General features: G+C 39.9%; 1 protein-coding gene across 3 annotated transcripts in view; it reads right to left on the reverse strand.

The window, feature by feature from the left end:
- CDK14 (cyclin dependent kinase 14) overlaps window positions 1-27,812 on the reverse strand; it is a 543,410-nt gene that overhangs the window by 113,741 nt on the left and 401,857 nt on the right. For 2 of the 3 annotated variants that reach the window (XM_045003530.1, XM_045003531.1), the window contains one exon: window positions 12,964-13,012. In XM_045003530.1, coding sequence (XP_044859465.1) covers window positions 12,964-13,012 — 49 coding nt within the window. Of the gene's footprint in view, window positions 1-2,451; window positions 2,537-12,963; window positions 13,013-27,812 lie in introns of those variants that run through there. The other variant, XM_045003532.1, reaches the window with a different exon arrangement.

Below are 27,812 nucleotides of genomic sequence, written 5' to 3' on the forward strand. Positions count from 1 at the left end.
GATGTACTACTCTGTAAATGATGTTAAAGTGTCCATTTCGGCTGCTACCACAGCATTCAGCTTGCAGAGTCACTATGGTTAGGGATGATTCTTAAAACGATGCCTAGAAATGGGCCATCGCAGTATGTGGCATGGGTACAGATCCCACGTCCAGCAGCATGGCAGCACTGCTAACTCTGCTCTGCCAACGATCGGTTTTACTGGGAAATCACAATTATCAGTGCTCTGCTTATTCTGCTTATTTGCCACCAACTTCTTTGTTGTTGTTTTCATACCGAAGTTCTGATCTCTCTATTTTGAACAGTTGTAAGGCTACGTCATGGTACCAATAAAGGCAGGCTTATGAAAACTAACACTGCAAACTTGGGAAAAGGTTGACCCAGTGGCACTGTCTGCACTGCCACCATAAAGCTAGGCTGTGTGGTCCAGTGGACAGGCCACTGGACTGGGAATGAGGAGGCATGGCTTCTACAACCAGCTCTACTGCTGGCCTGCTGTGTGACTTTGAGTAGAGCCCGGCAAATCTGCAGATATCTGCTTTATATCCAGGAGCCACGTTTGCGGGTCGCGGATACAAATTTTGTATCTGCACAGGACTCTAACTTTGGGGATGCCTCAGTCTCTCTGTGCCTTGGTCAGCCATCTATTTAAACTCAGAACTCTTTGGGGCAGGGACTCTCTCTCACTATGTTTGCTCGCTCTGTGCCTAGCACAATGTGGCCCCAATCTCACTACTGTAATATAAATAATGGCAATACTGGTGTCTCATTCTGCATGCAGGCAGGTTGTGAGAACACTTTGGAAAACACAGGTGCAAGGTAATAGCATGGTTGTCAGAAGAGTTGTGCTGCTGTGGAAGACTTCCTGTGGGCTGCCTTCCCACAATAGATGTCACTAAGCAGGAAAACCATCTCCGCGTTATTGATAGTACAAATAAAAGCTTGATCCTGCTTATGGGATCACCCACTCCCTGCTGCAAATTTCCACTGATTTGCATTAAAAACTCTCAGCATTCTGCATCAGTATGCTGACAACGTGGGCCTCCTTTGTGGATCATTTTGAATTTAAACAAGTAAGGTAAGAAGTCCTTATTGGAATTCATTAAGTAGGATACTGCAGATTTCTTTGGACTGAAATTTTCCTATAAAATTCAAAGGTCTTTGAGAGAAGCTTTGGTCTTGTCACAGGATCTTACAAATGTGTTACACCACAGTCCTATACAGCACCTATTAAACTGCAGAGTAAACTTGAAAATTTGTCTTGATGGACATTTCTGCTCTAACTCTAGTGCTACAGAAACCACATTTTAAATATTTTAGCTGCATATATATCTGATAACACAGATAGATCCAGGATGTAAGAATCCTATTTCCTTTTCCAGAATATGCTGCGGGAGTTGGCATCTATGTACTACTGTGATAGACATATTAGATAAAACAGAGAGATCACACCAGAACCATGCCCTGCCCCAAGCATATGACCATCCTGGGACCTGTTTTTCAGAACTGTTGAGCACTCACAACTCTAGCTGAAGTCAATGAGGGCTGTGGGTGCTTAGCACTTCATGGGGAAAAAAATAAACATCATAGGCAAATGGGTTAATAAATAAAGGAAAGTGCTGACATTAACATTTGAAGTGTTGTCAACTTTCACAATTTTATCGTGAGTTTAATGATATTTGGGGTGAAATCTTAGCCCCACCGAAGACAATGGGAGTTTTGCAATTTAATTCAGTGGGGGCCAGGTTTTCACCTTGGATGTTTTTCTTCAAGCCCCAGCTCCTGGAAACAAGTGATTAGATGAAAATCTCAACTTTCATTTAAAAAAAAAAGTTTCTATCCCTCATGGTTGCAGTATAAAGCTTTAAAATGTGACTTGAGTTGTACCCTAGAGGCTCGAAAACATGGCAAATAAAAAGAACCCCCAAATTATTACTTGTTAAAAATCTCATGATGTTTAAGCCAAACTTCATGATATTTTGGGGCCTAATTCATGATGTTGGGGTGCTTGGGGCTGGCAATACTGGGGCACTTACATGAAGTACCACCAGTAATAGAGAAAACAGCTTTAAAGCTGTGATACCATATGACTAAAGGAGGCAATTCAAAGGGAAGACTGAAGTGACAGGCCCTTCTTAAGTCATATCATCATGAGAGAGAAGTTTTTACACTGATCACCCTAGCTTTTGTCAGCTCAGGCCATGACCTCAACAATAGTTCAAGTCTGATTCTAGGTATCCAAACGAAAGCAAGCACTGGATTTGCAAGAACATTTTAAGGGTGTATTTGTCTGTTTTCAATTTTTTTAAATAAAAAGTCTACAGTCGGATTAAGGATTCACATATCGAATCTGAAAAATTAGAAATTTTCTTAATTTTTATTTCAAACCTGCTCACATACAACAGCAGCCATTATAAAACAAACACAGCTGGCATCTTTATTGGTTTATTCACTGAAGGATTTAACTGGACAAACATCACAAAGACGGAGGCTGATTTCATTGAATTTATGATCAAATATTCTCCAGTGCTGGAACTCTGAAAGATCAATTATTATGAAATGTGAATAATTTAAAGAAAAGTTCTTATTTGGCACTGTTTGTAAATCAAGTCTTGTGGGAGTAAACGCTGCTGAGATACTAGCAGACAGTGGATACATTGTACTATTTATAACTGTTTATAATAAAGCAGCAGAACTTTTTGTGAATTAACATTTTTATTCACTTACTGATAATGCCATTTATGTATCAATGCTTTGATTGGCAACTCATTAGATAGATATTCCGCTAAAGCATTTTATTCTAAATTTAAATCAGAATTTATTGTGATCAAAGAACAACTTAACTGACCTAGTAACTCCCTTCAAAATTAGACAATTTTTTCCCCTACAAAGGCTTAATTTTTAAAAGAATTTTATGGGCTTTCCATTAAGAGCCAAAGTGAAGTCTATTGTTAAGACCAATACCAGGAGGGATATAATAATTTTAACACAGAATTTATGCCTTAGGATATGGAATTGACTCAATGCCTAAAAGAAAAAGGTCAGTTCCCTTTGGAATCACTTGCCTCTCTGCCCTCCAGCGATAACAGGTGCACCAATGCAACACCGAGTCTCTTTATTCACAGAGTATTGCTGAAGATACATAATCTATCCTCCAGTTTTAAGGCAATGGCAAGAATAATTATCTTATGTCTGCCCATTTTGACAACCAGGTCAAGTGGACGCTGAACATACACACCCGTTTTTAGAGCAACTAATCTACCCACAGGCAACATCTCTTCTAAGCTTTCAAACTATATGTTTTCACTTTCTAAGAATGATTTGTCTGAAGGCTTCATTTAATCTATTTAGCAAAACTGTGCATCTAATACATGTGTTTTAAAGTTTGAAATAGACCATAGTTTTACATTAATGATGTACAATGCCATTTTTAACATATCACTAAATTTAAAGAACTGCATGAGAAAACAAGAACTTTGTTACCTTGCTAAGCGGCATTAATTTATTGCCATAAGCCCTATGCCACAGCACTCAAGAGACCTAGGAAGTTGAGGCTTGAAGGAGCAATAACCAGAAATGTGGAGGCAGAAAAAGAAATCTACATTTAGTTTTTTTCTTTTTTGGCATGAATTGCAAAAGATTCTTAGAATATGATCACAAGAGCTTCTGGAATAGAGGGGCTAAATGAGGAAAAAGTGGCAGTTTAAGGGTCATTTCATTTTATGAAAACTGGCAGTCAAAAGAAGACTGAAGAACCCTGATCAAACTATCATAAAGATCAGTTATAAATATTTGTCAAAGGCCAAGATGTGCTTTGATGTGGTCAAGCACTCCAAAGCCTTTGATTGTTATGGTGCATGACACCACCTCCAAAAGCTAGCGATTGCCCTCAAATCTTTGGCTGACATAACTGCAAAATCATGAGGCTTTTCAGACTGACCTCATCCTAGTTACAGAGGTGATAATGCTTATCTGCAAGGTTGTTTATTAGCTGACTGCACTGACACTACTCCCTTCCAAGTTGATATCCACCAGTGACGTGATAAGTAAAGATGAGAAACAAAGAAACGTGGGAGTTCAAGAAAATTGTTCTAGGATATACTATGGTGGGCAAAAGAAAATATAAATCCCATCCCAATGACATCAATAGGGGTTGCTGGATGCTCAGCACTTTTGAAAATCAGCCTACCCTTTTTCAGGTGGCTAATTTTTGGTAGTCATTTTTTTAAATCTTGGCCTTGTTGTCCACACAAAATGAAATATGACAGCTTTCTAAACCACAGCGCAGCCTGTGCTCACAGGGGGACATGAATTGCTCAAACAAGTGCATCTAAATATGTCTCAAAGAGACAAAATGTTGTAGACAAAGTCATGATATAGAAAGGAGAGATTTTAGCCAGTGCAGAAGCCATCCTGGATTTTGCCTTTAAAAAAAGAGGAATTAATTAAGAATTTGAGAATAGAGTAATAGGAAAGTTTGGTGCTAGTGACAATGAACTACTTGAATTCGAAAGAGGAAACAATTTCTTAGACAACAAAAATACTCAAGTAACACACCACAAAAAAAAAAGCATTATTTTGGGAAATTGGTATAACATCACCATATGAAGGGGAAGACTAAAAAGTGGTAGGAACAACTGATGTAGCTTTAAAAGAGACTCTTTAGATTAACACATTTGAAAAGTAAAGAACAGATGTAGAGTCAATAAGAAAGTAATGAAAAACATTATTAAAGAGCATGTATTGGAAAATTCACAATTGAAAACATTGAATAATACATGGGGCAAGACTAGATGGCTACAGTAAAGTAGTGAGGAACAGGTATGTTAGCCCCAGGCTAAACAAATCCCTGGTACCCTAGTAACCAAATGGCAGTTGCTCCAGGTTAATCAAGATACCTGGGGCGAATTAAGATCCTTCTAGAAGGCAGTGGAGATAGCTACATTGATTGGGACACCTGAAGCAAATCAAGGGCTGGCTGGAACTAGTTAAAAGCCTTCCAGTTAGTCAGTGAGGTGTGGGTGTCAGGAGCTACAAGAGGGAGCTGTGCTGTGCTGTTGGAGGAACGAAGCAGTACAAAGCCATATCAGGTGTAAGGAAGGAGGCCCTGAGATAATGGTGAAGGAGATATTGAGTGGGGGGCTGCTGTGGGGAAATGGCCCAGGGAATTGTACACGTCCTATTTCAAAAAGTCAGCTACCATAGCTGCTAATTTTAGGGTCCCTGGGCTGGAGCCCGGAGTAGAGGGTGGGCCCGGGCTCTCCCCTCCCCTCCCTGATTAATCACTGAGACTGGGAGACAACAGAGACTGTGCAAGGGAGGATTGCTTCTCCTCACCTCCATTGTTGGCTTATGATGAAAATGGCTCAGTAAGCTGCGACCCTTGCCTCTAGAGAGAGAAGGGCTACGTGGTGGGTCACAGGGAGCCTCTGAGGCTAGCAAAAATCCACCAGGAAACGCAGGATCCACGGAGTCAAGGACAGAACTTTGTCACAATAAAAACTAACCAACATATCTGTACGATATTCGCATCAAGGCCTCAAGGAATTACTTAATGGATTCACCAAACTAATGCTAAGTACTTTTCAAAAGTCATGAAGGTCTTGATCATAACAGGATTTTGGTAGAAAAGCAAATTCAGAGTGAAAAAGTGAGGGCAATTTTTTGCTGGCAATTCTAATTTGAAACCTTAGTAAAATAACTAGAATCAACATTAAGAGAAAAAAATTGTAAGTGGATAACAAGAAAAAAATGATAAGCAATAAATAAATGACAAAAAAGCAAAACATATTAGACAATTTGAACAATTTTTAAAATGGACTTAAATATTCATGGATCAGCATAATGTAGTAGATGTAATATATCTGGACTTAAAGCATTTGAATCAGTGTCTCACAAAACCTTGCTCTAAAGATAAATTCACATTATCTTGGATATAAGCACTGTCACATGGACTGAAAACCGGCTGACAGGCCATAAACAAAGGGTAATGATAATTGGCCATGTACAGAGTTGGAGGGGAACCATCCAGCTGTGTGCCACAGGGATTAGTGTTAGCCCCAGTTATATTTAACATTTTTATCCCTTAGTCCAGATCATTAATAAACAGCACAATAATTCAGTTCACAGATACTAAATGAGGAGGTGTTGCAAATACCAGTGAAGACAGAGAATTAATACAAAGGGATTTATAAAAATGAAATTTATGGGAAGAGAACAATATATGGGAAGGATTCAGCATGGAAAACTGTAGACAACTACATCTATGCATAAATAATCTCAAACCCAGATATTCAGTGGCATGGAGATACTAGGAGAGCACTAATACCTACAGAATCTAGTCTAATAACAGAGAGTGAACTGAAGAAGTGGGGTTTTTTTTACCCATGAAAGCTTATGCCCAAATAAATCTGTTAGGCTTTAAGATGCCACTGGACTCCTTGTTGTTTTTGTGGCTACAGACTAACACGGCTACCCCTCTGATACTTGAACTGGATATAAGCATGCAAGGCTATAAAGCAGGGGAAAAAAAGCCAGAATGGTTTTGGGTTGTACTTGCAGAGGCATCATAGATGGGACAGGTAGAAGATAGTATTGATACAATTGCATTTAAGTTATTAGTACTAGAAAGTAGTTTTTAAAAAGTGGAGAAATACTTATGGTTAAATGATGACCAAGGAGGTATACCATAGTGGTCTTCATTACCTAAAGTGTGTGAATATCGCAAGGGGAAGGACTAGTTAAAGGTAATGTAAGGGGGTATAACTAGGAATAAGAAGATATAACAGAGCAAAGTGAAATTGTGGTTGAATATCATGATATATATATTCTAAGAGACCTCACTGTCAGATTGTGGAATAATCTCCCCAAAGAAGTGATAAATGTCTCATCACTTGAGACGTTTAGAATTAGAATGGAGGAAGCCCTCAAAATAAACTGTAAGCTTTGGCACAAGGGATAGATTATAGAATCTAAATAGGTCTTATCAGTCACTTATTTCTATATAATATAATTCATAACACCACCACCACCAAGTATTTATACAGTGCTTTCCAACTGTAGATCTCTGATGCTGCTGAGTTGGGCTGTGGATGTAATGCGTCTGATTCTCATTTGCACTCAGGCCCCTTTACACTGGCAGAATGATGTAAAAGGCACCCAACGTGGGTGCCTTTTACACTGTCAGAGCAATGTAAAGAGGCCTTAGTCTATATGAAAATAAGATCTAATCTATTAATTTATGAAAAACATATGAAACAAAATCGACAAAAATTAGTTAAAGCCTGAACAAAAAGTATTTAATGCCAAAATAATGATATAAAAGCCCTTATGACAAAAATTATGGTTACTTATCTTTTAATGAAAAAAAAAGTGATATATGCTGTGTCAACACAAGTGCTCCTCCTAGTGTCGACAGCATTTTTCTAATGTTTTCGACATACCCCAAACATTACTACAGGTCACATAGGCACTGTGCACTGAAATGTTAACAGTAAACACCTACAGTAATGTAGCACTGTAAAGAGTGAACTTTAGTGACATCAAGCATAACAGAATTTATTTTAAAAAAATACAATTTGCCCTTTTTTGTCATACAGTAAATGATCATCATTCCTTGAATCACACGGTACTAATATCTGGTGTAGGTAATAAGACACTTCCAAACACTACACAGGTTATGGATTGTTACTCATGGACAAGCCCTTTATCAACCAAGAAGTTAAACAGGATAATTTAATAAATAACTTTTTATTGACTTTTGCAGTAATAAAAAAAACCAAAAACCATTTACAACGTACCAAAACCATGCAAAAGAAGGAAGCCAACAAATGATATCAACAGAGTCATATGTCTCCAATAAAGAACATTTTCCAAAGTCTATTCAAGTTATTTCCCCCCACAGAAACTATCATGCTTACTCCCTACCGATAGCTGACAGGACTACCTTGATAGATTTGCAGAAGGGATATACTTATTTATATAAAGCAGTTTTTTCTAACATATATTCCATCCCAGGAAAAGCACAATGGATCCTTAGCTCAGATTCAGCTTTAACTCACCGTCACATGTACTGAGCCAATAAATTGGTACCCAAAGAAAGAGACTTTTACCTGTGATAACAAAATAAACTGCCTATGCTTATATGCTTGAGAGCTTGAATAATTAAAAAAAAGTGGTGGCTGCAGATTTTAATAAGATGAATATTGCACAAAAGTCAAGAAGTAATCGCATTTTGTCTTTTAAACTAAATAGCCCATTAGGGAAGACGTTTTTCTAAAAACCATTTTGAACTGTAAACTTAACTATTCAAGTCTGAAAATTCCATATATTCAATATTTGGCTTTTGAATCTTTTTTTGGTCCCTCACCCTTGCTTCTTGAGAAGGTTTTCACTGACTAATGGTTTAAAAATGTGAGAATCTGCCGGTTGAGTCCTACCCTTAAACTTTGCCAGATATAAGCACGGAAGGCTTCCGCCCCTGCCATTATAAAAGATCTTGTTTGAAGCAGAAATGTCCTACAGTTGACCTGTGTTGTGAGGCTAAGGTGCCATATACTAAATTCTATCACGTTAGCAAATTAGTTACATTAATTTTAATATGATGGGAAAGAACAGATGTGCAGGGGACTATCTACATTCTTCCTCATCACCATAGTGTGAGAGCACCTTACAGATCCTTCTTTGAAATATACAGAGAGACAATTAGCTCTCTTTCCTCATTACCCTGTAAGGGTTTACTGTTGTGGGAAAGCTATTGTAATCTGAAACAGTGAGTTTCACAATGTTTTCTGAAGGCACAGAGCAGACAGACATACCTGAACTGAACAGTGCAGGACCAAAGATAAAACACAGTTCAGCTCCCTCTATACTTAAAAAACAAACAATGTTTTAAATGAGTTGAGGAGACTCCTCTTGTAACTGGTCCCCCAATAGAGTAACATGTGCAGTGCAGGTGGAATTCAATAATGTGAGTTGGCTGCCAGACTGCTTTTGACTCTTGAAAACCCCAGCCGAGGAACTGCAGAGCTTAGAGTAATTTTCTAATGCCCATCTTGCATTTTAAGTACCATGTGTATGATTCCATAAGAACCATGTTCTCTATCTCTGTAATTGGACACCTTAACCAAAGTACTCATTCATGTTACTTCTTTGTTTCTCCAAAAGACCGCTCAAAACTAAAACAGGTCTATTGTTACATCTAGCTTAAGAGCTTCAAGGATCTGATTTTTCACATAATAAGCCTGCTGGGTTTATCTTCTCCGCCCTTTGAGTAGTCCAAGAACTCTGATATTCTTGGCTCTGGTATGATTTTCCATTGGTTCTAGTCAATATTTTAAAAACGTTATTTATTACATATTGCTTTATTTTGAGCAGCTGTTTTCCAGCTAAACTGGTTAGGTAGATATCAAGCTGTGTCAGTCATTGCTCTATCTTTCCTACTCTGGCTTTAAGATTTGTGTCTCTTGTGGTTGGAGTAACTAATGTGTGACTGATTACCATCACTCTCACTATATTATCTATAATGTTTTCTCTTTTCTTGCCTCTGTTTTCTGTAGAAGAGCCTGCCTCACACCTGGGGATACTGTGAAAGTTTGTAAGCAGAATGCCATTCTTCTTAGTGGACTGTCCTCACTGAAATTCATTGACTGTCATTATTAGAGGTCTACTTAAATCACCGAGAAATCTCACATTTTTCATGGGTTGGTCACAGCATAAATAGCAAATTTTGTGGATGTGTTCAGACAGTATATATACAACAAGTATTGTACTGTACTACTGTTACCTTTCTAGTCACCTTGGACAAGGGAGTCTGCTAAATAAATAAAAATAAAGTATAATACTTAAAGTTGTACAAGTTTGTTTGCACATGGGAAACTGCCTGCATTTGGTACATGCTTTTAAAAGTACTCACTTAGTTTTGGATTATCTATTTTTTCTAATGGTATGTTGGCAGCAATGACAGGCATCCACTAGTTCCATTGTAGCTTCTCCTTTTGCAAAACTACTTTCAGATGTTCTTTTAAACATCGTGGACACTGTTGCTTGTTTTTTGTTCTGACCTGTAGTCTTTGCACAATCTTTTAGTTTAATATGCAATTCAGCCTTAAAATGGTGATCAATTGTGTTTTTTTCTGAACAAATCCAGAGTCATGTTGCAAAATGAACAAAACAATTTACCACCGTCTGTCTGCAAGATTCTCCACACAATCCAAAGCTGAAAATATTTTTTGATGTCAGCCATCTTTATATGCAACAACAATCCTTTCACTCAATCTGATGACTGTCGTTCTCACTTATCATAAATGTTGACACACTCTCAATCAATGATCTACTGTAATGACTATTGTATATCACAGGCCACCCACATACTACACCCATTAATTTTAAATAACATAAGTAGTTCCATTGAAATTAATGGGACTACTTACATTACTTAAAGTTAAGCACACACGTAAATCTTTGCAGGATCAGGGCCTTAGACATCCTTTGACGCTGATCCTCCAGAGCCATTAAGAGGTTCACAGTAACTAACTGTTAACAGTATCAAAACAAATCTGTATATTCAAACTACCAACAGTATAACCTTATTTTCATCCACTCAGTTTTTAAACACTGGGAGGGTCTAATCCTCATTCTGACTAGCTTGCAAATTTGGTTTAAACAAACCAGCCCATTTTGGTATCATGAATGCAAAAAATACTGAAAAAAAGAAATCAGAATTATTTAAAAAATGCTCTCTTAGATTAGAAAACATGTTCTTCAAAATGTGTTAATAAATAAAGGCATACTTTCTAGGCTGAGTCACTCTGAGGGTTTTTAATGTTAATGTTATAGCTGAATTATAAACCCTTGAGAATATGATGTTTACAATGGAAATATTGATACATCCTTAACTACAGCAGTACTATCCAGCAACACTCTAATACTGCACACTAATAGAGATTTACACTAGAAAAGGAGAAAATTCTTTACACATTTCAAATGTAAATGATACATAATTTTGAGAACAAAATATTTCCTATTATATTAGAACCTGACACATGAAGCACTGAATTCTACTGCAAGTATTGTCATTGCTTTCAGTCTTTCAATCCCCTCATTTATGCTAAAAATTTGCAAATCCTTTATTCATGGAGCATAGAAAACGTGTACATATTTTTGAAGAGGTTCCTTATAAATGAGGAAGCTCTGGTTTTATGTGCAGCAGACTGTGATGGAATCATGTTCTGTGTCAATTCTCAGACCACCGTATTATTTTAAACAAACAATATATTTTGTAACAAACAAAACCAACACACAATAAGCTTGAAGAAAATATGTTGCTCACACAGAGTCATGTTTTCAGTTCAAATGAAATTATTATTATTTGTACCATGACAGAGTCCAAAGGCCCAAGTATTGATCAGGGCCCCACTGTGTGAGGTACAATTAAAACAGGCAAGAAGACAGAGTCCTGCCCCCAAAAACATGCGAGCAAGTTTGTTTTATATATACCCATCCATTCATCCCAGAGTGGGCCTACTACCCTGGGAGCACAACAGTGCTATTGCTGCCTATCTGATAACATAGCTACCAACAGTCGCAAAACATGAATTGAGACAGCAGTTACCTGGGAAAGCCTAGGTTTGCCCCAGCCAAACCTGAACTCTTGACAGCAGTGGTTATGATCTTTCTGTGGGCTAAATCATGGCATTACCTCAAACCCTAAGCAAGGGGTGGCACATATTGTCTTGCATACTGGAGGGAAGGAGACACAACATCACAGAAATGTAGGAGTGGAAGGAACCTTGATAGGTCATCTAGTTCAGTCTCCTTCATTGAGGAGGATTATCTATCATTCCTGACAGGTGTTTGGAGGTTTCTAAGAACAGGCTGGACAATGAGGGAGATTCCACAACCTCCCTAGGCAATTTGTTCCAGTGCTTTACCACACTGACAGTGAGGAACATGGCCACACTGGGTCAGACCAAAGGTCCATCTATCCCAGTATCCTGTCTTCCAACAGTAGCCAATGCCAAGTGCCCCAGGGGGAATGAACAGAACAGGCAATCACTAAGTGATCCATCCCCTGCTGCCCACTCCCAGCCTCTGGCAAACAGAGGCTAGGGATATCATCCCTGCCCATCTTGCTAATAGCCATTGATATACCTATCTTCCATTCATTTTTCTAATTATTTTGTGAACCCTGTTATAGTCCTGGCCTTCACAACATCCTCTGGCAAAGAGTTCCACAGGTTGACAGTGCGTTGTGTGAAGAAACACTTCCTTTTGTTTGTTTTAAATGTGCTACCCATTAATTTCATTTGGTGACCCCTAGTTCTTGTGTTATGAGAAGGAGTAATAATACTTCTTTATTTACTTTCTCCACACCAATCATGATTTTATAGACCTTAATCATATACCCCCTTAGTCGTCTCTTTTCCAAACTGAAAAGTCCCAGTCTCATTAATGTCTCCTGTATTAATATGTCTAGTAAGGAATCTATTTGTCAAAACCACGTCCAGAATAATTGAAACTGGCATGATTATATTGTGTTATTTTGAGAAATAAAATATGCAGAATTTTAAAATAGTGTAGCAACATTTTAAATTTTTTGGTGCAGAATTCCCGCCTGAGTAAAATATGGTCCAAAGAGCCACATGAGTATTTCTGTTATAGAAATGTACATAGCACACCCAAATGACAAAGATGAAGTCAAATTTTAATCTTTCCATTTGATTTCACACAACATTATTTGGGTTAAATGGTGTCAAATAGTTGAAGCTGGGGCTTCATTTGAACACTGGTAATGTAAAGAAAGTTCAGAACTGATAAATGCAGGAGTGGGTGATTCTATGTTGCTATGTAATGACAAAGAAACAAAAAGCATTGTAAATTAGCTATGGTAACGTCACAGCATGAGATAGACCATATGGATGGAAAGTCAAAGAATGCAGAGTAAATTAAAAAAAAACCAACTTACTTATTCCATGCTTGTCTAAGGTTTTTAGAGCTGTACTGTGTAAAGCGTTCTGCAACAAAAAGAAAAAGACATTCAATTATCTTCTTTAATTATATTAAAAACATGTAAAAGCATTTTAACTAATGACGGTTATCATTCCTCCCATATGCCAAATTTGGGGAAAAGAACAAAGTGAGAAGAAGGGGAAAATAACTTTAAATAATGGACACATTATGGGACTGATTCTCAACTACACAAAAGCCACTTTACATACACTTTAAAGCCATGTTATATTGCCAGAATGTTACAGAGTGGTTTTAAGTGTAAATAAGAATCAGGCCCTATTTTTCGTTATCACAAAAAACATTCTCTGTAACCCTGCTGTCATGACTCCACATTTCCCACGTAAAAAATTTGTAATAGTAAGTGAAATGAGCCCAGATTCATGTTAAAGTTGGGGGCAGCTGAGAGCTATGCTGGTCATATGAAAGTCCGCATGCTAAAAGATCCATAAACATAACCAAACCTCTGCAAGTGATGGCACGTTTCTTTACCCCCGCACACAAACTAAGTTTTAGCTGTAAATATTGCCCCGACTAGTGCAGGGATAAGGAGCAGACCTATTGTCCTATGGTTCCTCTGCAGAAGGACATCTTGGAGTTGCAGCTAGCCGGAGATGTTAGGAGTAACAAGAAGGGTTTCTTTAGGTATGTTAGCAACAGGAAGAAAGTCAAGGAAAGTGTGGGCCCCTTGCTGAATGAGGGAGGGAACCTAGTGACGGAAGATGTGGAGAAAGCTAGTGTACTCAATGCTTTTTTTGCCTCTGTCTTCACAGACAAGGTCAGCTCCCAGACAGCTGCACTCTGCAGCACGGTATGGGGAGGAGGTGACCAGCTCTCTGTGGAGAAAGAAGTAGTTCGGGGCTATTTAGGAAAGCTGGACAAGCACAAGTCCATGGGGCCGGATGCGCTGCATCCGAGGGTGCTAAAGGAGTTGGCCGATGAGATTGCAGAGCCATTGGCCATTATCTTTGAAAAATCATGGCGATCGGGGGAGGTCCCGGATGACTGGAAAAAAGCTAACGTAGTGCCCATCTTTAAAAAAGGGAAGAAGGAAGATCCAGGGAACTACAGGCCAGTCAGTCTCACCTCAGTCCCTGGAAAAATCATGGAACAAGTCCTCAAGGAATCAATCCTGAACCACTTAAAGGAGGGGAAAGTGATCAGGAACAGTCAGCATGGATTCACCAAGGGCAAGTCATGCCTGACTAACCTAATTGCCTTCTATGACGAGATAACCGGCTCTGTGGATGAGGGGAAAGCAGTGGATGTACTATTTCTGGACTTTAGCAAAGCTTTTGATACAGTCTCCCACAGTATTCTTGCCAGCAAGTTAAAGAAGTATGGGCTGGATGAATGGACGGTAAGGTGGATAGAAAACTGGCTAGATGGTCGGGCTCAACGGGTAGTGATCAATGGTTCCATGTCTAGTTGGCAGCCGGTATCAAGTGGAGTGCCCCAAGGGTCGGTGCTGGGGCCGGTTTTATTCAATATCTTCATTAACGATCTGGAGGATGGTGTGGACTGCACCCTTAGCAAGTTTGCAGATGACACTAAACTGGGAGGAGTGGTTGATACGCTGGAGGATAGGGCTAGGATACAGAGGGACCTAGACAAATTAGAGGATTGGGCCAAAAGAAATATGATGAGGTTCAACAAGGACAAGTGCAGAGTCCTGCACTTAGGACGGAAGAATCCCATGCACTGCTACAGACTAGGGACCGAATGGCTGGGCAGCAGTTCTGCAGAAAAGGACCTAGGGGTTACGGTGGACAAAAAGCTGAATATGAGTCAACAGTGTGCCCTTGTTGCCAAGAAGGCTAATGGCATTTTGGGTTGTATAAGTAGGGGCATTTCCAGCAGATCAAGGGATGTGATCATTCCCCTCTACTCAGCACTGGTGAGGCCTCATTTGGAGTACTGTGTCCAGTTTTGGGCCCCACACTACAAGAAGGATGTGGATAAATTGGAGAGAGTCCAGCGGAGGGCAACAAAAATGATTAGGGGGCTGGAGCACATGACTTATGAGGAGAGGCTGAGGGAACTGGGATTGTTTAGTCTGCAGAAGAGAAGAATGAGGGGGGATTTGATAGCTGCTTTCAACTACCTGAAAGGGGGTTCCAAAGAGGATGGATCTAGACTGTTCTCAGTGGTAGAAGATGACAGAACAAGGAGTAATGGTCTCAAGTTGCAGAGGGGGAGGTTTAGGCTGGATATTAGGAAAAACTTTTTCACTAGTAGGGTGGTGAAGAACTGGAATGGGTTACCTAGAGAGGTAGTGGAATCTCCTTCCTTAGAGGTTTTTAAGGTCAGGCTTGACAAAGCCCTGGCTGGGATGATTTAGTTGGGTTTGGTCCTGCTTTGAGCAGGGGGTTGGACTAGATGACCTCCTGAGGTCCCTTCCAACCCTGAGATTCTATGATTCTATGATCTTCTGGCTAGGGCAGGATTTTAGGAAGAACATTGGGGCTAGGCATTGTGTTGCTCCTCTGAACAGGAGCAAAGTGTGTCCCAGTTAACAACAGACATGCTTGATATATACCTTCAAACATCAAACACCACCACACTGTAAACATGGGATGCTGTAGTAGGCCAGCTCTCCTACTGCTGTGTCATGTGTTAAGTAGTTTGGATAGATCTGTCCAACTTTATGCGCTCAATGAGATGCTACCACCTAGGTTTCCGCTAAAACTTTACACACCCTTTAAAAGGGGACCTTATTTTCTGTAAGTGCTGCACATAGCACAGGACCATGAAGTTACAGCAATTTTTTTGTATTGAATGGATCACACCATCAGAAACAACAAAATGAAAGCAACGTTTGGTTTTCAGGAGCAACTTACAATTAGTTGAATTGTTCTTTATTTGTATAAGTAACCTTATCCCATAACTACTAGCAACTCTGAAAACAATGTACATGGTAACAGACAACAGGAAAATCCAACTGTCAATGACAATATTTTTCTTTAAAGTTGCAACAAAATACATGACCAGAATAAGCGGCATGTAATCAATAAAAACAGTTGGGTGGAATTAAAATGCACCTCACCTCAGCAAAGTAACTTGGTAAAAATGGAACCATAGGATTTCAGACTTTTTTCCAGCATAGTTAGAGCAGTGAAACACTCCTAGTTTAGATGCAGTTATACCAGTATAAAGGTGCCTTATATTGAAATAGCTTATTCTGGTTTAGGAACCAAAATAAGCTATACTAGTATAATGTATCTTAATACCAGCATAACTGTGTATACACTAACGATTTTACTGGCATAGTTACCATGAAAAAAAAATCACATCCCTAACAAACATAGTTATGTCAATAGAGCTTTTTAAGGCCATGTTGCAGATCAACCCAAAGATTAGAAAGTCAAGGTGGCTTCTTCTAGTTTGTGCATCACCAACAATAAAGATTCTGCAACTGAATCATAGTTAATAATTCTGTAGATGAAGCATGAGCTAGAACATCCCCTAGTTGACTGTACTACTGCCGTAATACAGGAGTAAAATCTAGGAAAAATGTATTTTAGTCAGCAAAGGAGACTTCTAAATATTCAAGAAGCAGATCTGTTGAGCAAGGCACCCTTTTCACAGTTTCTCCATAAACTAGAAGAACTCTTAAGCTGGATCCATAAGAATCATTCATCTCTCTGTATTTGTTATTTTGATTTATTATTTTAATATTTTTATTTGAAAATTGGAAAAAATTCAACTCTCAGATGCCCTGCGCCAGATAAAAAGTAATAGGATTTGAATACTCTAGTAATAAAAAAGTATGTTCCTCCACAAATGTACCTCACAAAATAGAATTTGTTGACTGGCAAACTATTATGAAAGTCATAAAAGAGTGAAAAACCTTTGTTGTGATGATTCCCTGATAAAAATACCATAAAATTACTGATGCTATACATGAGTGGCAGTAATATGAAACACTACAATGCTGAATATTTTTATGCTCCTCTATTCTATTAAAAAGCTTAGTAAACTACCAAGAACTTCAGTAATTACAGAACCTTCCCATTCCAATTATGTTAAATTAAAGAAAATTCACAGCACATTATCTAAGGCACTCAGTAGCTTGTAGCGTAACAGAGTAGAGCAATTAATTTAAACCTGCAGGGTGATTTTTCACCTATTTCTATCCTGTTCTGATACTGCAGTGGAGGCACACCAGCAGGGGTTAAGGAAAGAAAGAAGAATAGTAGAGAAGTGAGAAATAAGTGAGTACATAACTGCACAAAGTAGCAAATTATGAGTTTCTACTTCAGTTCTCTGTGCATATACTGTAATTGAATAAATAAATTAATACTCTTCTGAGGCATACGGAATAACACCATAGAAAATTCTGAATTCCTCCTTTTATATAAATCTTCATTACATATGTACTAAGACTAGTGTTACTGTAACATTATAAAGAGAGAAAAAGAATGCTAGACCTTTCAATGAAGCACACTATGCAAGTACTCAGAACCATTATTACATGCCAGATGACGGCGCGGTGAAGACAGTAGTGGGAGACAGTGTCCGTAATCTGATATAAAAAAAGGCATAACAGGTGTAAAAATCCAGGACTTAATTATGTGTTATGTATTAAGTGAACAGATATAATCTGAGCAATGGGAATGTGATGACAAATTAATAGAGAAATTAGCATTATAATTTGTTTTAAACCAAGCCCATCACTTAATGGCTCATCCACTGTTGTCTTGGGATGAGATCTTGGCTCCACTGAAGTCAATGGTAATTTTCCCATTTAGCTCAATGGACCACCAAAAATGGGCAACATGTAGCCTTCTGGTGAGTGTGGAAAAAGGGAGAAAGGGTGACACCAGGAAAGCACTCAAAGAAATAGAAAAATATAAGCTGGGTGGGGGGGGCAGTGCAGGGGGGGAGGGAAGGATACAGAGAATGGTCAGAAAAAAATGAAGAGAAAAATGGAGATATAGCAACAACATGCTCCAGCGTGGCACCTGGGAGGCTGACGAGAAACCCATCCATCACATGAGGGGGTTCCAACACAAGAGGTTGTAAATCGAGCTGGTCAGAACATTGTAATAAAATTACACCAAAATATGCTGTTTTGTAAAAGCTGGAAAGTTTAGCAGAGATGTATCTGTTTTAATGACATTTCCATCACAAAGAGAGAGAGACTGGTCTGGGATGTGGGAGATCCAGGCAAAAGTCTCATCTCTGATTCAGAGTGATCTGGGATGAAGAACTTTGCTCTGAATGAAGAACGGAAAAAAAAAAGAGGCAAAACCTTGAAAATAGCTGTGAAACGGAATTGTTGCCCACTGGTAAGTTCTAATCGTGAACAACTGCAATGATTGTTCCCATGTTGCTGGATCCAAACTGTGTGACCCAAGCACTTGGGGATGTGTGCTACATCAAAACTGGATTTGGGATAGTTTGGCTTGTAAACACAAATCAAGTGTAAATTCCATGTAAACAAGTCATATTAAATAATACTGAATCCTGTGCAAAGCGGTGCACATTTTTGGACACCATACCCCCACCCCCCAAAAAAATATTTTTTGAGCTCCTGCACAGGTTTGTGCAAACTGAACCATGGTAATAAGTGCAGTATGAATGATTAGATAGATTAGATTAGACCGACAGGTAACAGAGTGCAGGCTTCCCTGGTACAGAATACTGATGCACATTTTATTGATCCTGCCCTTAAGGGATACTGGTGAGTCTTTGTGCACTAGGATTCAATACTTGGTTTTACTTACTTAGTGTGAGCACACAACTGATACTGGGTAATAAAACAGTGTTAAAAAATCTTCATGCTCTGTAACCAAAAGAATTCAAGTCAGTAACAGAACCCATCATCAGAACTCCACATTGGCAACATTGTACTATGTGTCCAGTAATCCCACTCCATACTACAAAAAAAATGTATAGGAACCATTAAACATTTCAGCAAAATTGCACGTCATAAAGTTAACAAAAGTGCTAACCTTAAACTAAAGAGGAAATATACTGACACTTAATCACCCTCTTACAATTAATTCTGCATCTTGAGAAGACAAACAATTTTAAGGTGGGACTTTCAAAAAGGCCTATGGAAGCTAGGTGCACAAATCCAAATGATGATTAGGTACCTAACTCCCTTAAGATGCTTTGAAAATCCCAGCCTTAATGTCTAGAAGACCTATTTTGGTTGCACTACAAAACTATAAACCATTGTTATACCAAATGAAATGTGAAAAAGAAATTGATAAATCTTGCCCTGATGTTGTTAGGAAGGAAAAGTATAACCAAAATGAGTATATTACTGAAATTCATTTTCCTTTATATACAGCCTCCTGCTCTCTTCTAAACCTCTCCTTAAAGAAATCCTGTCTGCACCACTTTTATCTGGCAAAACAATCCCTGTAGGAAGAAGGGGGAAATACTAACCCTCATATTTGAAAAAGAAGGATTTTCAAACTCTATTACTATGCAGCATGATTATGTTTCTGCGTCCCCTAATTGATATTCAAAATCCCCCAGAGTGGATCAGCCTATTAACACTCTCCCTTCCAGTCCAAGAAGCTTTACATATTACTTTATAGAATCTCTAGGTAAACAGTAAAGATATTAAACACAGAAAGATATTTGTAAACTCTTAGATATGCCTACTCTAACCAGAGCCTCATACTAATGTTCACCTCAGCCAGCTTCAAAGAGTAGCTCCAGAAAAGTAGTTTCTCTTTCCAATATTTTCTCAAATCCATAAAATCTATAACACCTTTATCCTCACATAAAAAGAGACCTTTTAAGGTTAAACCAACTTTTACTTGGTAAATAAACTAAAGAATAAATATATTAAAGATGAATCTGCACTATTAAACAAACAGGCCTGACAATTTTATTTATCTAGACCACTGGGTGAAATTTAAATTCCCAGATAACATTCCAGACATAAAGTCCTTTCCTTCAGAAGCTTCCATTGTCTCAGTGCCATCAGTCACCAAATTCATAACTTCAAACCAGTTATTCTTAACTTTTTCCATGATATTGCCATACTGAAAATCAAAAGAAGTGTTTACATCACTTCAGTAGACAACAATTTCACCCTATGCCAGTATATTACAATATATAAAAGCGTTGGTGCCCCCTTTTCATATGTTTTTTTAACTACCCGCACCATTTAGCCGTAAATAAAGATAGAAAGGTTGCCATCTCCCCAGTCCGGGATGAGTACCCATACTTTAGACCATACATTATTTCAGAACAGCTCCACATAAAAATGCATCCATGTAAAAACTGAGATGATATTTACATCCTCTGTAAATCACTTTGAGATCTATAGGTGCAAAGCATTTGAAGTAGGTATTATTATATCTTAAGTCTGTCTTGTGAGAACTAAATGGTTCTGGGGCTAACCACTACCTCCTCTCACAAAATCCACACATTTTTTAAGTTAGCTCAACTTTTTCTAGGTTAATAATTTAAAGAATATATAAATATAAAACAAACATCTCGTCCTGACAAAATAACAAATTTAGTCAAGAATCTACGTAGGAATGTTGGAGATGTAACATCTCTTCCTGTATTTATCTGGGGATTGTTCAAAAATAAATGTCTAATGGTGAGAGCATGTGAATTGTATAAGGCAAGGGTTCTCAATCTGTGGACCAGGAGGTCACGATTTTCCTTTTCTTGCCATATTGCTAAATGGATCGGAATCCCAGGTAGAAATGGGAGACAGATCATCATAGGGGGAAGTCCCAGTATGTAAAAGGTTGAGAACTCCTGGTACAGGAAAAATTAATCAGGATGAAATTGAAAATGAATCAACATGAGCAAGCACTTGAAGAATCTGATTTATTGAGGAATGGTATAAGTGAATAGCTCATTGTTACAATATAGAATAGAAGGGCTATGATGAAAGAAAACATAAATTTGCCACCTGTTATGAGAGAGTCAGAATTTATGGGGAAAAACAAACCTCACTAGCCAAAATCTACCTACATGCTACTTCTCTCGTAGAACTATAAGACGGACAGGACTAGCCCCTACTGTGAACAAATCATACTAGAGCAGTGAACAGAGGAGAAGCAAACAGAGGGAGTTTGCCTGGGAACAGTCCGAGAGGAGCTATGGTGACTGCTGCATTACAGGGTGGGCAGGGCCAGCTCCAGCTTTTTTGCTGCCCCAAGCAGCAAAGGAAACCAAAAAAACCTGCGGCGATTGGTGGCACTTCGGCAGCTGCTCTATCGCGCCACTTCATTCGGCGGCTGGTACTTCCCTCCAAGAGGGACTGAGGGACCTGCCGCCGAATTGCCGCCAAAGACCTGGACGTGCCGCCCCCTTCCATGGGCTGCCCCAAGCACCAGCTTGCTGCGCTGGCACCTGGAGCCGGCCCTGGGGGGTGGAGGGGGAGGGCTGTGTTGTGAGCTGGTGTGGTGAATAGACGAGGCGACCATTTGTTTGACTGGTGCTAGTTGCAGGGACTGTTTGACCGTGTGATTGATTGTTTGAAAAGTGTTAATTGGGAGTGCTTTGTTCCAGGTGGGTCTTGAGTGGTTGATTGGAGGGAAGGCTTTGAGCCAGGGCAACTGCTTCGAGCCAGCAGCCTTATAAAAAAAGCAGCCAATTGCGAACTGAGTGAGTGGCGATCAGAGGAGAGGCAAACAGAGGGAATCTGCCTGGGAGTTCGCGGGGGATGGGCGTGGGAGGTCATTCCCACAGAGTTTTTGCCTTTCAGGCTTCTGTGAGCAGTAAATACAACATCTGAAGAGGCTCTTAGAAGGAAGACAATAGGGAAAGTGAGCGATCAGCTGTTGTGACCTGCACAGGATGTGCCATGTTTGTCTTTCTCCCAGAGGGTAGAAGCAACTATGTCTGTATGAAGTGAAAGCTGGTCTCCATATTGGAAGAGAAGGTTAAAGGACTACAGACCCAAGTATCAACCCTGCATTGCATGAGAGAAAATGAAGACTTTCTGGATAGAAGTCAGTGTTTGGTACTGCAGGCACAGCACGCTGAAGAATCAGAGTGCAGTGCAGAACAGGGAAGAAAATTGGCAGCATGTGACCTCCAGAAGACGAAAGAGGAGAACCCATATTCCCCCCCCCCATGCAGATAGATGTAAGAAACTGTTTTCAGTCTCTCTGTACAGGTACTAGGGTGGAGAATGGTTTGGAAGAGTCCTCTGAGGGAAAGGAACAGAAGGCAACCCCTTCGACTAGAAGGCATGGGATGCATTATCCTAGGGATGGCGGTTCCACGACCACCACTTCCAAGAGATGGGTGATAATGGTCGGAGATTCCCTCCTAAGGGGGATGGAGTCATCCATCTGCCATCCAGACTGGGAAATTCGAGAAGTGTGCTGCTTGCCTGGAGGAATTCAGGATGTGACGGAGTGTCTGCCGAGACTGACCAAGCCCTCAGACTACTACCCCTTCCTACTTCTCCATGTGGGTGGGCACCAATGGAACTGCCAAGCATGACCTTGAGCAGGTCACTGCAGACTATGTGGCTCTGGGAAGAAGGAGTTTGAGGTGTAGGTCGTGTTCTCATCCATCCTCCCCGTTGAAGGAATAGGCCCAGGTAGGGACCATTAAATTGTGGAAGTAAATGTGTGTTTACGCAGGTGGTGTCAGAGAAAAGGCTCTGGATTCTTCGACCATGGGATGTTGTTCCAGGAAGAAGGATTGCTAGGAAGAGATGGGATCCACCTGATGAAGAGAGGGAAGAGCATCTTTGCAGGCAGGCTTGCTAACCTAGTGAGAGGGCTTTAAACTAGGTTTGCCAGGGGATGGAGGCCTAAGCCCTGAAGTGACTGGGGAAGTGGGATACTGGGAGGAAACACAAGGAGGAGGGTGCAACAGGGGAGGACTCTTGATTCATACTGAGAAAGTAGGGCTATTGGCTAATTATCTTAGTGCTTGAACACAAATGCAAGAAGCCTGAGAAACAAGCAGGAAGAATTGGAAGTCCTGGCACAGTCAAGGAACTATGATGTGACTGGAATAACAGAGACTTGGTGGGATAACTCACATGACTGGAGCACTGTCATGAATGGGTATAAACTGTTCAGGAAGGACAGGCGGGGGAGAAAAGGTGGAGGAGTTGCACTGTATGTAAGAGAGCAGTATGCTTGCTCAGAGCACCACTATTAAACTGGAGAAAAGCCTGTTGAGAGTCTTTGGGTTAAGTTTAAAGGCAAGAACAACAAGGATGATGTCGTGAGGGGCATCTGCTATAGATCACCAGACCAAGAGGATGAGGTAGACAAGGCTTTCTTCAGACAACTAACTGAAGTTTCGAGATCACAGGCCCTGGTTCTCCTGGGGGTCTTCAATCACCCTGACATCTGCTGGGAGAGCAATAAAGCAGTGCACAGACAATTCAGGAAGTTTTTGGACAGTGTTGGGGACAACTTCCTGGTGCAAGTGCTGGAGGAACCAACTAGGAGCTGTGCTTTTCTTGACCTGCTGCTCACAAACAGGGAGGAATTGGTAGGGGAAGTAGAAGTGGGTGGCAACCTGGGCAGCAGGGACCATGATGGTCGAGTTCAGGATCCTGACAAAAGGCAAAAAGGAGAGTAGCAAAATACGGACCCTGGACTTCAGAAAAGCAGACTGACTCCCTCAGGAAACTGATGGGCAGGATCCCTTGGGAGGCTAATCTGAGGGGAAAAGGAGTCCAGGAGAGCTGGCTGTATTTTAAAGAAGCCTTATTGAGGGTGCAGGAATAAACCATCCCAATGTGCAGAAAGAATAGCAAATATGGGAGGCGACCAGCTTGGCATATCAGAGAAATCTTCAGTGAGCTTAAACACAAAAAGGAAGCTTACAAGAAGTGGAAACATGGACAGATGACTAAGGAGGAGTATAAAAATATTGCTCGAGCATGCAGGGGTGTAATCAGGAAGGCCAAAGCACAACTGGAGTTGCAGCTAGCAAGGGATGTGAAGGGTAACAAGAAGAGTTTCTACAGGTATGTTAGCAACAAGAAGGTGGTCAGGGAAAGTGTGGGACCCTTATTGAATGGGGGAAGGCAACCTAGTGACAGATGATGTGGAAAAAGCTGAAGTACTCAATGCTTTTTTTGCCTTGGTCTTCACAGACAAGGTCAGCTCCCAGACTGCTGCACTGGGCAACACAGTATGGGGAGGAGGTCAGCAGCCCTCAATGGTGAAAGAACAGGTTAAGGACTATTTAGAAAAGCTGGACATGCACAAGTCCATGGGGTCAGATGCAATGCATCCGAGGGTGCTGAAAGAGTTGGCTGATGTGATTGCAGAGTCATTGGCCATTACCTTTGAAAACGCATGGTGATCGGGTGAGGTCCCGGACGATTAGAAAAGGGCAAATATTGTGCCCATCTTTAAAAAAAGAATCTGGGGAACTATAGACCAGTCAGCCTCACCTGGGTCCCCTGAAAAATCATGGAACAGGTCCTCAAGGAATCCATTTTGAAGCACTTGGAGGAGAGGAAGGTGATCAAGAACAGTCAACATGGATTCACCAAGGTGCCTGACCAACCTGCTTGCCTTCTATGATGAGATAACTGGCTGTGTGGATATGGGGGAAGCGGTGGATGTCATATACCTGGACTTTAGCAAAGCTTTTGATATGGTCTCCCACAGTATTCATGCCAGCAAGTTAAAGTAGTATGGATTGGATGAATGGACTACAAGGTGGATAGAAAGCTGGCTAGATTGTCAGGCTCAGCGGGTAGTGATCAAAGGCTCAATGTCTAGTTGGCAGCCAGTATCAAGCAGAGTGCCCCAGGGGTCTGTCCTAGGGCTGGTTTTGTTCAACATCTTCATTAATGATCTGGATGATGGGATGGATTGCACCATCAGCAAGTTTGCGGATGACACTAAACTGGGAGGAGAGGTAGATACGCTGGAGGGTAGGGATAGGGTCCAGTGTGACCTAGATAAATTGGAGGATTGAGCCAAAAGAAATCTGATGAGGTTCAACAAGGACAAGTGCAGACTTCTGCACTTAGGATGGAAGAATCCCATGCACTGCTACAGGCTGGGGACCGACTGGCTAAGCAGCAGTTCTGCATAAAAGGACCTGGGGATTACAGTGGATGAGAAGCTGAATGAGTCAACAGTATGCTCTTGTTGTCAAGAAGGCTAACGGCATATTGGGCTGCATTAGTAGGAGCAATGCCACCAGATCGAGGGAAGTGATTATTCCCCTCTATTCGGCACTGGTAGGACACATCTGGCATATTGCATCCAGAAAGGATGTGGACAAATTGGAGAGAGTCCAATGGAGGGAAATGAAAATTATTCGGAGACTGGGGCACATGACTTACGAGGAGAGGCTGAGGGAACTGGGCTTATTTAGTCTGCAGAAGAGAAGAGTGAGGAGGATTTGATAGCAGCCGTCAACTATCTGAAGCGGGGTTCCAAAGAGGATGGAGCTATGCTGTTCTCAGTGGTGGCAGAAGACAGAACAAGGAGCAATGGTCTCAAGTTGCAGTGGAGGAGGTCTAGGTTGGATATTAGGAAAAACTATTTCACTAGGAGGGTGGTGAAGCACTGGAATGGGTTACCTATGGAGGTGGTGGAATCCCCATCCTTAGAGGTTTTCTTAAGGCCTGCTTGACAAAGCCCTGGCTGGGATGATTTAGTTGGGGTTGGTCTTGCTTTGAGCAGGGGTTGGACTAGATGACCTCCTCAAGTCTCTTCCAACCCTAATCTTATCCATGATTCTATGAGAAAGCATTCTGTAAAGTATGCAAGCTACTGCCAAGGAGGCTGTATGAGCAGTAGAATGAAGATACTTCTTACTTTCATCAACATGTAATTAAAAAGAAATCCTGTTAAGTAGTGGGACTTAAAGTGCATATTTATTATGACTTGGTTCGAGTCACTGACTAAATAGTGACTACAGTTATTAGGGAATCAAATCTTTTTAGATAATTTTAAATTTCTCTACATGAATTTATTTTGTGTAAGAACACAGTGGTAGGCAAGTATATTAAATTTGCCTGGAATTTAAAACTAAAATAGTGCTGCGTTGAATATGAAAATTACTAATTTTAAAGGGAACCAATGTTATCTGAAAAACCTTTATAATTAAATTGAGCAAAATAAACTTGATTTTCTCTGAATTACTATGCTAAATGTACGATCACCATGATCAGAGGCACGTCTCATTGTTAAGATGGATTTTCATACAAGCTTTGTATTTCACTAGTTGAAGATGATGTTCTACTGAAACAAATGAGTGACTTCAGATTTTCTGTAAATTGCACAGACATTAAAATGTGTTTAAGATTTGCTTCTGAAAACAGGTTCAAGCTAGTAAAAACTCTCAACTAATGAAATGGTCTGTTCATAACTAAGTGCTATGTAAACAGATCAGAGCTCTATATAGTTATACTGTGTGGCTATCTTACTAGCAAAAGCAGATACACGATATCAATATTTCTCACCAGAAAGAAAAATAAACTATTTTATCCTTCTACAGCCTGTAGATTACTATTAGGATTTAAAAAGCTAACAGAATAAGAGTGAGTAGGTGACTTTATGTGCCTATATACACACACACACATATACCTAAGTGCTCTCCACTGCAAACATTATATGCTTGATAAACAGGCTCTTTCTGACAGCCTTGCATCAAGGACAGGTTCAAACAGAAGAGAATTTCAGCAGAACTCACTAGTGAGCTTATTAGCAGACCGCTGAAGGAACCACTGGTCTGCTATGAGAATTGAAAAAATAAGTACTTGCATTTTAAGTAACATAAAACGAGTTTTTTTTCTTTCATCAGTCAGAAAACACATGAGCTATTATACCTATACCATTTATTTGCCTTGAAGAAAATCTAGAACGGGGGGGGGGGGGGAAAGCAATGCAAAAAATTAAAGCTGACTGAATTTTGATTTTGTTAGCTTTATTTTCAGCAGTATTGATAATCAGCTTCTTTAAACTATACCACTTAAAATGCAAGGAGTTTGACTTCAAGGCATTTTTCATGTTATTAATAAAATCATGCTAGTTTAATGTGCCTTTCTTGATTACTGTTCTTCTCTACTTAAAACCAAATGTGATTTGTTTCAATGCAAATATTTAAACATTTATCACAGTAATATATTGAACAGATTAGTAAACAGGCTTTTTTAAAGTGTGTTTTCTTTACTTTCAAAGTAAATACATTTTTAAAACTGAAAAACAATAATGTATTGTATTTGTGACTATTCTATAGCATACCACTTTCATACTTGAGCTTTTAACATATATATTGCTATTATGTCATCTAAAGGTAGAAAAGACAAGTGAACCATGCAGTCCATCCAAATCCTCAAGTATTACAGAAAGCAAGAATATACAATTAGGCTTTTTACTGAACTCCAGCAGTAGTACTCAGAGCTACATGAGAGTCATGTGATTCAAGCTCTGCCTTCTTGGTCTCAAACTGACTTAACCATATTATTAAGAATCAAACCTGCCACAGGATGAGATGATTCTCTCACTTAAAATAATGAATTCATCTCTTCAGTGAAGATTTGCTGATGGAGATAAGGAAGACATACTGTTCATGACTCAGGAAGGCACTTACACGCTCAAGTCCCATTGAAGTCAATGCGTAAAGGTAAGGATGTATACTTACGTGCTTTCCTGAATTGAAGCCTATGTAAGGAGGGCACTTTTGGACTTAGGGGCAGGTTATGAATAACCCATTTCTATGTTATCCCATACTGTCTTACCAGTAAAGTACATTAGCACAATACAACAATAATCTGCCTTCTCTGACGGTCTCTAAATTGCACTGGGGATTGAATCAGGGAAAAGAGAAAGTCAGAAAGGTGGGATAAAGCCTCACTTTTGCTCATCAGTTCCCTCA

This window comes from Mauremys mutica, chromosome 2 (assembly GCF_020497125.1).
Source record: "Mauremys mutica isolate MM-2020 ecotype Southern chromosome 2, ASM2049712v1, whole genome shotgun sequence".
NCBI classification, from domain to species: domain Eukaryota; kingdom Metazoa; phylum Chordata; order Testudines; family Geoemydidae; genus Mauremys; species Mauremys mutica.